Below are 15065 nucleotides of genomic sequence, written 5' to 3'. Positions count from 1 at the left end.
AGACGGTCCCTAATATCAATCAATCAGTCGTATTTATTGAGCGCTTCCTGTGTGCAGAGCAGTGTACTAAGCGCTTGGGAAGTCCAAGTTGGCGACACATAGAGAGATGGTCCCTAATATCAATCAATCGTATTTGTTGAGCGCTTCCTGTGTGCAGAGCACCATACTGAGCGCTTGGGAAGTCCAAGTTGGCAACACGTAGAGAGACGGGCTCTAATATCAATCAATCAATCGTATTTCTTGAGCGCTTACTGCGTGCAGAGCACTGTACTAAGTGCTTGGGAAGTACAAGTTGGCAACATATAGAGACGGTCCCTACCCAACAGGGGGCTCACAGTCTAAAAGGGGGAGACAGAGAACAAAACCAAACATACTAACAAAATAAAATAAATAGAATAGATATGTACAAGTAAAATAAATAAATAGAGTAATAAATATGTACAAACTTATATACATATGTACAGGTGCTGTGGGGAAGGGAAGGAGGTAAGATGGGGGGATGGAGAGGGGGGCGAGGGGGAGAGGAAGGAAGGGGCTCAGTCTGGGAAGGCCTCCTGGAGGAGGTGAGCTCTCAGTAGGGCCTTGAAGGGAGGAAGAGAGCGAGCTTGGCGGATGTGCGGAGGGAGGCCATTCCAGGCCCGGGGGAGGACGTGGGCCGGGGGTTGACGGCGGGACAGGCGAGAACGAGGCCTAACGGTGAGGAGATTAGCGGCGGCAGAGGAGCGGAGGGTGCGGGCTGGGCTGGAGAAGGAGAGAAGGGAGCTGAGGTAGGAGGGGAAATACCCCTGATTGATTGATTTTGAAGTACTCTTGATTGAGAGGCCAAACGGTGGTGGAGATTGGATAGTCTAGGGGTGTGGCGGCCAAATGACTGACCACTGACCCCCCAGCTTTACTGTAAAGTAAAGGAGGATGCCGCTTTAACTCTAATCTGTGGGCTTTCACCCAGATCTTAAATTTGTTGTGTTTGAAATAGTGAATAGTTTTTGAGCTGTCCCAAAGTGAGGCGAATCACCTAAAATGCTTCCCTAAAAGTGTGTGTGTGTGTGTGTGTGTGTGTGTGTGTGTGTGTGTGTATTGAGTATTTTTTGGTGGGATACCACATACTTGAGACTCCTACCCTTCCTTTCCAAACTCCCAGAACGAGTCGTCTACACCCGCTGCCTTGAATTCCTCAACGCCAACTCTCTCCTCGACCCCCTCTGGTCTGGCTTCCGTCCCCTCCACTCCACGGAAACTGCCCCCTCAGAGGTCACCAATGACCTCCTGCTTGCCAAATTCAACGGCTCCTACTCTATCCTAATCCTCTGCGACACTGTAGCCCACCCCCTTCTCCTAACACGCTATCCGACCTTGGCTTCACAGACTCCGTCCTCTCCTGGTTCTCCTCTTATCTCTCCAGCCGTTCGTTCTCAGTCTCCTTCGTGGGCTCCTCCTCCCCATCCCATCCCCTTACTATGGGGGTTCCTCAAGGGTCAGTTCTTGGTCCCCTTCTGTTCTCGATCTACACTCACTCCCTCGGTGACCTCATTCGCTCCCACGGCTTCAACTGTCATCTCTACGCTGATGACACCCAAATCTGCATCTCCGTCCATGCTCTCTTTCCCTCCCTCCAGGCTCGTATCTCCTCCTGCCTTCAGGACATCTCCATCTGGATGTCTCCCTGCCATAGAGAAGCAGCGTGGCTCAGTGGAAAGAGCCCGGGCTTTGGAGTCAGAGGTCATGGGTTTGAACCCCGGTTCCGCCACCTGTCAGCTGTGTGACTTTGGGCAAGTCACTTAACTTCTCTGTGCTTCAGTTCCCTCATCTGTAAAATGGGGATTAAGACTGTGAGCCCCCCATGGGACAACCTGATCACCTTGTAACCTCCCCAGCGCTTAGAACAGTGCTTTGTACATAGTAAGCACTTAATAAATGCCATCATTATTACTATCTAAAACTCAATATGTCCAAGACTGAACTCCTTGTCTTCCCTCCCAAACCCTGCCCTCTCCCTGACTTTCCCCATCACTGTAGACGGCACTACCATCCTTCCCGTCTCACAAGCCCGCAACCTTGGTGTCATCCTCGACTCTGCTCTCTCATTCACCCCACATCCAGTCCGTCACCAAAACCTGCCAGTCTCACTTCCGTAACATCGCCAAGATCCGCCCTTTCCTCTCCATCCAAATGGCTACCTTGCTGGTTCAATCTCTCATCCTATCCCGACTGGATTACTGCATCGGCCTCCTCTCCGATCTCCCGTCCTCCTGTCTCTCCCCACTTCAGTCTATACTTCACTCTGCTTCCCGGATCATCTTTGCACAGAAACGCTCTGGGCATGTCACTCCCTCCTCAAAAATCTCCAGCGGCTGCCTGTCAACCTACGAATCAAGGAAAAACTCCTCACCCTGGGCTTCAAGGCTGTCCATCCCCTGGCCCCCTCCTACCTCACCTCCCTTCTCTCCTTCTCCAGCCCGGCCCGCACCCTCCGCTCCTCTGCCACCGCTAACCTCCTCACCGTACCTTGTTCTCGCCCGTCCCGCTGTCGACCCCCGGCCCACGTCCTTCCCCTGGCCTGGAATGGCCTCCCTCCGCACATCCGCCAAGCTAGCTCTCTTCCTCCCTTCAAAGCCCTACTGAGAGCTCACCTCCTCCAGGAGGCCTTCCCAGACCGAGCCCCCTTCTTCCTCTTCTCCTCAGCCCCCCCTCTGCCCTACCTCCTTCCCCTCCCCACAGCACTTGTATATATTTGTACATATTTATTACTCTATTTTACTTGTACATATTTACTACTCTATTTTGTTAATGATGTGCACATAGCCTTAATTCTATTTGTTCTGACGATTTTGACACCTGTCTGGGTTTTTCGTTTTGTTGCCTGTCTCCTCCTTCTAGACTGTGAGCCTATTATTGGCTGGGAACCGTCTCTATATGTTGCCAACTTGTACTTCCCAAGCACTTAATACAGTGCTGTGCACACAGTAAGCACTAAATAAATATGATTGAATGAATGAATGAATGGAGATTTACAGAAAAGAGACTAGACTAGTCTAGTGGAGCAGACAAAAGGAACCCAAAAAAACTTTGAGGCTGCCATGGATGCAATACCTAGTTGCTACATACAGGAACTAGTGTAAATATGATAAAGATGGATAGGCCTGTTACAGTTGATGTTGCTGATGACTTATATGGGAAAGTTATAGCGAAGGTGTGGAGAAGAGGGAACCGGTTAACAACTGTGTGTAAGTGGATTGCCTGGAGTTTGTTCACCTTGGTGATGAGTAGCTAACTCAGGTTAGATGTTGAAGTATAATGCAAAGAACCACTGGGCACCATTGCAGTGTTTTTAAAAGTGATTGGAGTACAAAGTGTGAACAGTACTTTTGACATTCATGAGTAGGATGTCAAATAATGAAAAGAGAAGGAAAGAGAACCTGGGCCAGGCAGAAGATAACCAGAAATCCTGGCAAGAGGCTCAGTAGATAAAAGGAGATGAATGAATGAACCCAAATAAGGTAGAGGAAGAAGTAACTTCATTTGCTGTCTAAAGGAAACACAAGTAAGGAACTACAGATGATAACTTGAGATTGTAGGCTTGGGCAGTTGTTTAAAATGCTCCAACTGACCATAGGGATAGTGAAGATTAGTAGGGAAGAATGACTCAAAATATTAAAACTTTGCAAGCCTCAGTCAAAAATTTAACTCTGCAACTACACAGTAATTAAGAAGCGAGGGAATGCCATTATTTCGTTTTCTTGGCTGTGATTAATTGTTGTGGCAGTAAAGGCAACATGATTTTACTTATTTGAGAACATGTTGGAAAAAAATGCAGTAAATTACTCTAGTATGGGAGTATGGTGATCATCATCATCATCAGTCGTATTTATTGAGCGCTTACTGTGTGCAGAGCACTGTACTAAGCGCTTGGGAAGTACAAATTGGCAACATATAGAGACAGTCCCTACCCAACAGTGGGCTCACAGTCTAAAAGGGGCTGTCATGCTTGTTAGTCACCATCCATTTATTTGGATTTGATGACCTCTCCTTGAGTAAACAAAGTCATACTTAGAGCAGTGTTTATTTGAAGGGGAGGGAGGACTAGACGAATTGCCTCAGTGGCAATAACTGTAATAGAATCACTTCAAAAAAAGATGCTGCTCTGTAACTCTTTTAGTGGTATTTGTTCAACATTTATGTGTCAAGCACAGTTCTCTCAGCTGGGATAGATACAAGGTCATCAGACACAGTACCTTTCCCACATGGGGCTCACATTCTGAGGAGGAGGAGAACAGGTATCAATCCCGCTTTTGCAGGTCAGGAAACTGAGGCACAGAAAAGTTGAGAGACTTGGAGTCAAGCACAGTTCTCTCAGCTGGGATAGATACAAGGTCATCAGACCAGACACAGTACCTTTCCCACATGGGGCTCACATTCTGAGGAGAAGGAGAACAGGTATCAATCCTGCTTTTGCAGGTCAGGAAACTGAGGCGCAGAAAAGTTGAGAGACTTGGATTGGAACCCAGGTCCTCGGACCCCCAGGCACGTGCTCTTTCCGCTAGGTCGCACCGCTTCCCCGTCCGTGATTTTCTTCCGACTGCCTTTTCCGGTCTGTTTCAGAGGACTCCACGGACGTCGGCGAGGAGGACAGCTTTCTCGGTCAGACTTCCACAAACGCCGCCTCCCCACAGACATTCAGTTACTTCTCCCAGGCACCAAGCAACAGCGATCCGTTCGGCAGCATTGGCCAGTTGCCGCCAACGACTGCAGCGGCGCCGGCGTTCTCCAAGCCTCCGACGTCTCTGCCTCTACCACCGGGATCCCAGGATGGGGCCGCCGCTGCGTTGGCGAATTCCCCACCCGTTTCCAAGTCTCAATCAGCTTATGGCACCCCTCCCGCTTCTCAGTTGGGGATCCATCCGTATTCTTCTTCTCAGCAAGGCTGCCTCCCGCCTGCCCACTTCGCGAGCCCTCACGGAGCACCCCAGCAAGGCTTCAACCCGTATCGCCATACCCCCTTGAGCAGCAGAGCGAACCCTTATATCACTCCCCCCCAGCTGCAGCAGGGCCAGAGTCCTGGCCACCGTCCGACCTCTGAAATGCCAACTCCGGGGTACCAACCTCCTCCAGGATCGTTGCCTCCGGTAGGGAAATGCCCTCTGACAATTGCACAATCCCTTTGCATTACCATTCTCGCTAGCTTCTGTAATCCACGGGTCTTCATTTTTATAGGTCACCGCATAAAAGTGATTTTATCTGAAAAGGATGGCCGCTGGAGCTCGCTCTGGGCCACGCTTTTTGGTGCCCAAACAGTGCTATAAGCGCTTAGTACAGTGCTCTGCACATAGTAAGCGCTCAATAAATACGATCGATGATGATGATTAAACGGAGGTTGCATCATATTCGTGCAGTTTTTGGCCTTTTGATTTGTAGGTGATTCCAGTCTTGAAGTCACTCTCTGAAATATTTGAATTGTATGAAGGGAGGTTATGAAGGTTCAGTTTCGAACGTAAGCGCAGAACCCTGTTGGGAGGTAGTTATTAGGACCAAAGGCATCGTTTCAACTAAGAGTATTTTTTTTCGTCTAGTCTGGGCAGCAAAATATATTTCGGTAACTGCCATCATCATCTCTTCAATCGTATTTATTGAGCGCTTACTATGTGCAGAGCACTGTACTAAGCGCTTGGGAAGTACAAATTGGCAAAATTGCCATAGTAAGAGAGAACACCTTTACTCTTTACTATTCGATCCAGGGGCTTGTGCACCTTTTTTTCTTTTGAGGCACAGTGTGCTCTTTCTTTGTCAGCTGAATCCCGAAAGTGTAACTTCATGTGGCATTATGTCAGTGAGGCTCAATTGCCGAAAGAAAAAATCGATGAAAAAACCCTTGGCCTAACTTCTTTTTTGGATCGAGGAGTAGAACAAGTGAGTTTAATGTGTCATTTCAGAAGTTACCTTCTCGAGTGCCATTGAAGTAGAGTTTTGTTTGAAATTACAGTTCATTACAATAGAATGCAATGAGACTTCTGGGGTGGCGATACACTTCTGTTTTTTGGATGTAACGTGGTTTTCGCTTCATTTGATGTAAGGACAGAGTTATTGTATTCAAGATGATAAATGTTTGAGAAGAAATAGAGGATGATGTATTACTTAGTACAGTGCTCTGCACACAGTAAGTGCTCAATAAATGCCACATTTAGTTTAAGGACAGATCCAGTGAATAACATAAAATGCTTATTTTGGGAGTCATTAACAACTTTTTTTTCTTCTTTCAGATTCCTCCTTCAGCGCAATCAGTATTGCCACTGCCGGCTCAACAGCAGTTACTCGCCAGACCTTCAGCTCCTTTAATACAGGCTCCACCTCTTCTGTTACACAGCCACTATGAGCCTGTTCAGCCCCACTGGTTTTACTGTAAAGAAGTGGAAAACAAACAGCTGTGGATGCCGTTCAGTGTACTCGATTCTTTAAATCTCGAAGAGGTCTATAATTCTGGTGAGTACCAGTGGCTATCGTCCTTATCTTCTATAGCGGGGGAGTGGGGTGGGCTGACTCTTCTTGGTTTGTATTTCCAGTTGTCCCGTTGCCAGTGACGGTGATGCTTTCTCGACTATCTGGGAAACGGGATATCGAATAGAGGTGAAATATCATCAGTACGGCTACAGTGCGGCCCACAGCAGAGCAGCCCGAGAGTTCACTGAGAGCGTTGCCTGCTTTGGGGTGGTAGGAATCCTTTTGGGCTCTTGATGAAAGATTAGAGAAGCAGCGTGGCTCAGTGGAAAGAGCCTGGGCTTTGGAGTCAGAGGTCATGGGTTCAGATTCCGGTTCCGCCACCTGTCAGCTGTGGGACTTCGGGCAAGTCACTTAACTTCTCTGTGCCTCAGTTCCCTCACCTGTAAAATGGGGATGAAGACTGTGAGCGCCCCGTGGGACAACCTGATCACCTTGTCGCCTCCCCAGCACTTGGAACGGTGCTTTGCACATAGTAAGCGCTTAATAAATGCTATTATTATTATTATTCACTGCCTTACTGGAATAAATAGGCAATCTCGGGCCATTTGGAGCAGTCCCAGAAGTAAGATACCAGAGACATTTCAGGTGTCATTCTGAGCAGCTGGGGTTGAAACTGTTTGGTTTAGTAGTTCTGGTGGTCGCGAATAGGAGGGAATGGAATGAGGGCCTCCACTGTTAACCTGCTTCCCCCTAGAGCCGTGTGATAGTGGAGAACTTGTACTTCCCAAGCGCTTAGTACAGTGGTCTGCACAGAGTAAGCGCTCAATAAATATGATTGATTGATTGAGAAGGGAGGGGCAGCTGGCCACCAATCATCAGGAACCCCTAGATTCTTCATAATGCTGTGTTCATGAAAGGTGTTTTAACTTTTGTCCTTTAAAAGGGAAGTTTATCCAGTTACAGCATGTATTCAGTGCCAGCACCTTCCTCCAGGATGGAATGTAGTCCCGTGGCGATACTTTATTCTCTTCCAAAGCAGGAACCCCTCTCAGAGTTATTGTGGGATACTCTTGACGATCAGTGCTTTAATCAGGGCAGCCAACGGAAGGTGAAGAAAGATAGAGGAAAAGAAGTAGCAAGGACTCCATTTCTGGCTGAAAACTCCAGTCGGTCTTGGTTGTGTGTGTGAGGCGGAGAGAGAGAGATGATTTTCTTTTCTTTTTTTTTAGCCAGGGTCCCCTGTTACTTAACTTGCTCTTGTGAGTTGGCCCGAAGAAAGAGGAACGGGATTTTGGGGACTCAGTGCATGGGGAAGGGATTTCAAAGAAGGCAGGGGCAGAGGGGATGAAAAGAAGGGAGGAGAAAGAAAGGAGAAGGGGAAGATAACAGAGGAAGAAGGGACGGTACAAGAGGGGCAAGCGTGGAGAAGGGGAAGAGGAAAAAGTAGAGGCCTTTCATATGTGCCTCAACTAACTCTGGAGTCCTGGTCATCTTGGGCTGGAGTTCTTCCTCTCCAGCTTCTCTCGCCAAAGCCCCCCAGGCGGAGCTAGGATTTCTTCTTATCCCACATTGTGCAAGCCAACCTTTGCTCCCGGGAAACACGTCTGTAGGGCCCCGTCAGCCTGGCACCAACCTGAACCTGGTCAGACTTGGATCGACTCAGGAACCCTCGGGCCACCATAATCTGAGGTTTCACGAGCCCGGCAGGAAATATCCGTGGGGTAGGACTTGGGCACCTGGAAGCAGAGGCCCCTTGGAGATGAACTAGGAACAACTCCTAGTGTGCCCCAGGCTCATTTCCAATCTAGTGTTTGCTAGGGATGGAACCAGAATGGGTTGGGTCGGGTTAGGACCCAGATTCCCGACATTGCAGGCCTTTCACTGTCCCTGACCCTGCCTGGGTCTTCTCCTTAATTTTCTTGCTCGGGAACTAGGGTTCCCTTTCCTGCCTCCCTCCTTTCCCTCCTGCCTGGGATTCTCCCGTCCCGTCTGGCTGGGGTTTCCTTCCTTTCCTTCCCTGGCCCCATCTGGGGCTGGAGATTCCCATTTCCCAGTCCTCAGGCAGGGATGGGGAGGGAGAATCTCTCTGCCCACAGCTTTTGTGAGCGGGAGGGATCGGTTGTTCCATCGAAGAGCCCGGGTTGGGAGTCAGAGGTCGTGGGTTCTAATCCTGGCTCTGCCACTTACCAGCTGTGTGACTTTAGCCGAGTCACGTAACTTCTTCGTGCCTGTTACCTCAACTGTAAATTGGGAATTAAGACTGGGAGCCCCACATGGGACAACCCGCTTACCTTATATCTACCCCAGCACTTAGAACAGTGCTTGGCACATAGTAAGCACTTAACAAATACCGTCATCATCATTTAAAGCCTCAGCCGACACTGAATCTTAGCCCCAAACAGGCAGTTGCCACAGGTCGAAGAGCACGACCCATCGAATTCGAGGAGTGGCTCTTTTCGAACGGACGTTTCCCAAGAATTATGAAGCAAAAGTGAAAGTAATGGCAGGGGCTGAAACAGCTGACAGGATCATCGCAAAACAGGGGGCGGTTTTTGTATGTCAGTGTATTTGGGACTCTGGATTTCATATTGGCGCTTTCAGCCATACACAAACACCCATAGGCGAATTTAGGTGTCAGTAATGTTGAAGAATAAAGGACAACTATATATATATCTAGATAATAATGGTATCTGTTAAGCGTTTACTATGTGCCAAGCGCTGCTTTAAACCCTGGGGTAGATACAAGGTAATCAGGTTGTCCCGTGTGGGGCTCATAATTTTAATCCCCATTTTCAGATGAAGTAACTGAGGCCCAGAGAAGTGAAGTGACTCGCCTAAAGTCACACAGCTGACAAGTGATAGAGCCGGGATTAGAATATATATCTATTTATTATTATATATTATATATTATATATATTATCTATCTATCTATCCATAAATAAATAATTCTAGTCCAAAGATAAATTTCTTTAAGGGGCCGTTCTTCTATTTGTATTGGTTTTTGCTTCATAAGGATAGCTTAAGGAAAATCACCTGAAGCTATTTGTTATTCCTCCTGTAAACAAATTCTAGATCAATCAGTCAGTGGTGTTTGAGTGCCTGTTGATCACTAAGCAGTCTGGACATTCATTCATTCAGTCATGCTTCATGTGTGCAGAGCACTGTTCTAAGCACTTGGGAGAGTACAGTACAGCAGTAAACAGTCACATTCTCTGCCCACAGTGGGCTTACCGAGCGCTTACCGTGTGCTAAGCACTTGAAAGAGAACAATACAACAACAGACACATTTCCTGCCCACAACGAGCTCACAGTCTAGAGGACAGCATTAACAGGAGCAAGACACATGTTCCTTGCCCTCAAGGAGTTTGCAGTTTAATAGAGGAAAAGAAGCATGGTCTAGGGAAAAGAGCATGGGCTTGGGTGTCAGAAGACCCGGGTTCTAATCCTGCCCCTGCCACTTGTCTGCTCTGTGACCTTGGGCAAGTCACTCACTCTCTCTGTGCCTCAATTCCATCATGTGCAAAATGGGGAATTAGTATTTGTTGTCCCTCCTATTTTGATTATTAGCCCTTGTGGGACCTGATTATCTTGTATCTACCCCAGCGCTTAGTACAGTGCTTGGTACATAGCTCTTAATAAGAAACGAGTGTATTATTAATATTTTATTATTGGGACAAAAATAATTTAGTCTAAACAGGAGGAAGAACAAGGATAAATCGGGATGAAGCAGCTGAATGTGCAAATGAGTGTATACATAAAATTTAAAAGAATATGAGCGTTGTGTATATGAGAGCTGAGGATGGGAATGAAAAAAAAAGCACATAAAGGTTAATGGCGGGTGTGGGCCGACCTGACTGGGGTGTTATTGGATTAATCGGAAAAGGCTTTCTGGAGAAGAGGGAATTTTAGCGGGGTGTGGGGAGACCCGTGGTCTGGCAGATTTGGATGGTGGGGAAGAGTCCTGGGCTAGGGGACAGCGGGAGCAAGGGGACGGAGGCTGGAGACGTGATGGTGAGGTAGAGTTAGGCTGATGCATAAAATCCTTAATCAGTCAATCGCATTTAAGTGGCAGATGTGTGCAGCACACTGTGCTAAACGCTTGGGAGAATACGCCAGATGAGTCTGATGGTATTGACACCTGCCTACCTGTTTTGTTTTGTTGTCTGTCTCCCCCTTCTAGACGGAGCCCGCTGTTGGGTAGGGACCGTCTTTACGTGCTGCCGTCTTGTACTTCCCAAGCGCTTAGTACAGTGCTTTGCACACAGCAAGCGCTCAATAAATACGAATGAAAGAAGGAATGAACCAGAAATAGCTATGGGCCCTCTCCTCAAGGAGCTTACAGTCCAGTGGGAGAGACAGATAAGATCCTAAAATAAATTACAGAAGGGAGGGTTATATAAAAACATGCGACCTACCCATGTATTCTGTACTTTCACCCTCCCATGCGTACATCCCCCTGCCCCTTCACAAACGTGCATTCTGCATCTACACACCCAGGACACAATAAACCCGTGTGCAGAGAGAATGTGTGGAGTTTTGCTGACCCAAGGAAAGGCCAGGCTATTTCTGTTCTTCCACTTTATCAAATCGTACGTCTTCCCCCCTCATTCAATTGTAAAGTCATCTAGAAGTTGCCTTGATTTTAGATTGTATGCTTTTCTCAGTGCCTTGCGTGCAAAAGACTATTGTCGATAATGATACATTTCCAGCGTCTGTACTTTAAAATAGTTCCTGTCCCGTAAGCTCGATGATGGTGAGCAGACTGAGAGGCGGAGCCCACTCAAAAGCTCAATTTGATCTTTCTAGTCCAGCCCGATCCAGAGAGTGTGGTGTTAAGTACCGACGGAGGACGTTACGACGTTTACCTGTATGACAGAATGAGGAAGGCTGTGTATTGGGAAGAAGAGCACTCTGAAGTGAGGCGTTGCACGTGGTTTTACAAGGGAGACACGGAGAGCAGGTTTATTCCTTACACAGAGGAGTTCAGCGAAAAGCTCGAGGTATGTATCATCTTTTCTAGCTTTTAAATCCTGGCCGGAGAAGGCCTACGTTCGCCTTGCGCTGGTGCAGTGGAAACCCAATAAAGCACGCTTATCTTATTGAGGATTGAAGAACATTGTGGTCCGTATTCAGCAGCGCCAATAATTATATTCTGGATAATTCGGGATGGTTGGAAAACTGCGCATAGAAAGCGCTCCGTAAATACCGTTGATTGACGCCTGTGCCTTAGGATCCTGAATAGGGTTGGCCAGTGGGCTGGGCAGCCTGAAGACAGGTGCTTTCCCTGTGGAGGGTCGGGGGTTAACTCCCTCCTGGAGCGCTTAGTACAGTGCTCTGCATACAATAAGCGCTCTATAAATACGATTGAATGAATAAGAGCGTGTGCTTGGAAGTCAGAGTACCTGGCTCCTAATCCGGGCTCCGCCACATGTCTGCTCTGTGACCCTGGGCAAGTCTCTTAACTTAGAGAAGCAGCGTGGCTCAGTGGTAAGTGCCCGGGCTTGGGAGTCAGGGGTCATGGGTTCTAATCCCGGCTCCGCCGCTTGTCAGCTGGGTGACTTTGGGCAGGTCACTTAACTTCTCTGGGCCTCAGTTCCCTTACCTGTAAAATGGGGATTAAGACTGTGAGCCCCCCCATGGGACAACCTGATTACCTTGTATCTCCCCCCAGCACTTAGAACAGTGCTCGGCATATAGTAAACACTTAACAAAAGCCATCATCATCATTATTATTATTCTCTGTGCCTTGGTGCCTAATCTGTGAAATGGGGATTAAAGCTCTGCTCTGCACACAGTAAGCGCTCAGTAAATACTATTGATGATGATTAAAGCTTTGAGCCCCATGAGGGACGTGGACTATGTCCAACCTGATGGTCTTGTATCTACTGCAGTGTTTAGTACAGTGCCTGGCACATAGTAAGTGCTTAACAAACACTATAACAGCAACAACAATAACAGAACCCACCTTAGTAACCATTTATTCATTCAATCGTATTTACTGAGCGCTTACTGTGTGCAGAGCACTGTACTAAGCGCTTGGGAAGTCCCAAGTTGGCAATATACAGAGACGGTCCCTACCCAACAGCGGGCTCACAGTCTAGAAGGGGGAGGGAGACAACAAAACATATTAACAAAATAAAATAAATAGAATAAATATGTACAAATAAAATAAATAAATAGAGTAATAAATACGTACGGTATTTATTACCATTACGGTATTTATTAGCATATATACGGCTGCTGTGGGGAGGGGAAGGAGGGGAGGAGGGGGAAAGGAAGGAGGGGGCTCCATAGCAACTGTGGTAATGCCATGTAGTTATAATGCCTCACTAACGCTGGGAGAACCTTATCATACATCCCGACGGCGCAGTGGGATAATCACTGAAGTACAAGTTTTCATGCATTTTTGCTTCCCCTCAATACCCTTTCCCCTAAGACGAGGATAGGTCCGATTTGTCCCAGCAGAAGACCAAGTGTGGCAATTGGAGCTCAAGTGTGTCCTTACCTCTGCTGGATGGTGGGACAAATCAGCTAACCTGGCTTCTTTCATTTTCTAGCTGCTTGGCATTAAATAATAATAATCATCATGGTATTTGTTAATGTTCCCAGCACTGTTCTAAGTGCTGGAGTAGATGCACACGGGGCTCCCAGCCTTAACCCCCATTTTACAGGTGAGGTAACGGAGGCACGGAAGTTAAATGACTTGCCCAGAGTCACACAGCTGATCAGTGGCGGAGCCGGGATTAGATCCCACAATCTCCGACTCCCAAGCCCGTGTTCCCGCCACCAAGCCACGCTGCTTCTCTCCGTGTTAAAAACACACACAGTTTCAGTTAGAACGGGTCCAGGTCTCTTTTGTCCCTTTGAAAATTCCTAAACTGACCATTGCAGACCCTGGACGTGCTTCCCAGGGTTTGCCGTCCTTTTGCTCCACGGAGGCCCTGCCGTGCGTGCCAGCGTGACACAGTCAGGGCCAAAAGATTACTTTCGGCATCCAGAAAGAGGCCAGTGTGGGCCACCTGCCCTCCTCAAATCGTTTTGGAAAAAGGTCACCCTGAGCAAACAAAGGTTTTCATTCATTCATTCGTTCAGTCGTATTTATTGAGGGCTTACTGTGTGCAGAGCACTGTAGTAAGCGCTTGGGAAGTACAGGTTGGGGAGACCCATTGGGACGACTGAAGATTAGCAGAGGCAGTGAATGCTATTTTGGAAAGATTCCTGGAAGAGCGGTAGCATCCGATCAAGAGAGAACGTTGCCCTGGGCTGATTATATATATACATATATATACACATATCTATTCTATTTATTTTATTTTGTTAGTATGTTTGGTTTTGTTCTCTGTCTCCCCCTTTTAGACTGTGAGCCCACTGTTGGGTAGGGACTGTCTCTATATGTTGCCCAAGCGCTTAGTACAGTGCTCTGCACACCGTAAGCGCTCAATAAATACGATTGATGGTGATGATGATTATATAGGGACAGATCTCAAGGTGTTTGGGTTACTATTATTAGTAGTAGTAGTATTAATGCAACTTGCACACAACTGTGCCGACGCATTAAACACAAGTTCTGGGCTTAATTCTGCAGCAGATGCAGCGTAACCAGATCAGACGCTCCTCAGCCCCAGACTGCTAAAGTTCTTGATTTTAAGTGTAGTAATAAGGACACAAATAATAATAATAATAATGGTGTTTTGTTAAGTGCTTACCGTATGCCAGGAATACTAAGCGCTGAAGTGGATACAGCAGATTGGGCTGGGCACGGTCCCTGTCCCATGTGGGGCTCACAGTCTCAATCCCCATTTTACAGATGAAGTAACTGAGGCCCAGAGAAGGGAAGTGACTTGCCCAAGGGCACACAGAAGACAGGAGGCGGAGCCGGGAGTGGAACCCGGGTCCTTCTGACACCCAGGCTTGTGCTCTGTCTGATCTTGAATGGGGATTGGGCACAAGGCGGTTATTAATTAGGGAAGGGAGACGCTGCCCATCTGCAACAGGAAGCACAGAATGGATTCCGCAGGTATCACATCCTTCTGGAATCCTTACGGAAATAACTCCTCATTTGTTAATTCGGTCAGTGGAACAACCAGTCACTGAAGTAGTCAATAACAAATGAGTCTATCATGCTTTATTTTTGGAATTATTTCACCTGGGGAACCTGCCCACTTCAACAGATTTACAAAGCGACTCCGAATCTCTGACAGGAAAATATTCCTTGTTTGAAACAGCAGAGAGTCGTCACGCCTGGGTCAGACCCGTTCGTTCCTCTTGCCTAGGTCTTTGGCAGACCGTTTCATGTTGTTTTCTAGTGTGTTCTTTTTTCAGAGCTCGATTTCTCCGCGAGCGGTTGATAGTTTGGCCTGGGCAAGTTGTCTCGTAATAAAATATTTTGTGGTTATTTCAGGCTGAGTATAAAAAAGCCATCACAACAAATCAGTGGCACCGCAGACTTGAATTTCCAAATGGAGAAACAATCGTCATGCATAATCCTAAGGTAAGGGAGGCCCGTAAGTGATTAAGTGGTATTAGATAATTGACGATGGGTATGTGATAATCAGTGGGTTTATGGAGCACAAAGTGCCTTACTAAGCACTCGGGAGAGTACGGTACATCGGTCCTGGTAGAGACGTTTCCTT

At 47.4% G+C, this 15065-nt stretch overlaps 1 protein-coding gene across 1 annotated transcript in view; it reads left to right on the top strand.

The window, feature by feature from the left end:
- LOC119937977 (SEC23 interacting protein) overlaps nucleotides 1–15065 on the top strand; it is a 53205-nt gene that overhangs the window by 1972 nt on the left and 36168 nt on the right. Inside the window, exons 2-5 of the mRNA XM_038757604.1 lie at nucleotides 4600–5123; nucleotides 6255–6474; nucleotides 11239–11432; nucleotides 14834–14923. Coding sequence (XP_038613532.1) covers nucleotides 4600–5123; nucleotides 6255–6474; nucleotides 11239–11432; nucleotides 14834–14923 — 1028 coding nt within the window. The remainder of the gene's footprint in view (nucleotides 1–4599; nucleotides 5124–6254; nucleotides 6475–11238; nucleotides 11433–14833; nucleotides 14924–15065) is intronic.

This window comes from Tachyglossus aculeatus, chromosome 16 (genome assembly GCF_015852505.1).
Source record: "Tachyglossus aculeatus isolate mTacAcu1 chromosome 16, mTacAcu1.pri, whole genome shotgun sequence".
In the NCBI taxonomy this organism is placed as follows: Eukaryota; Metazoa; Chordata; class Mammalia; order Monotremata; family Tachyglossidae; genus Tachyglossus; species Tachyglossus aculeatus.
The sequence above is the reverse complement of the archived record's forward strand: the minus strand, read 5'-3'. Positions and strand labels throughout refer to the sequence as shown.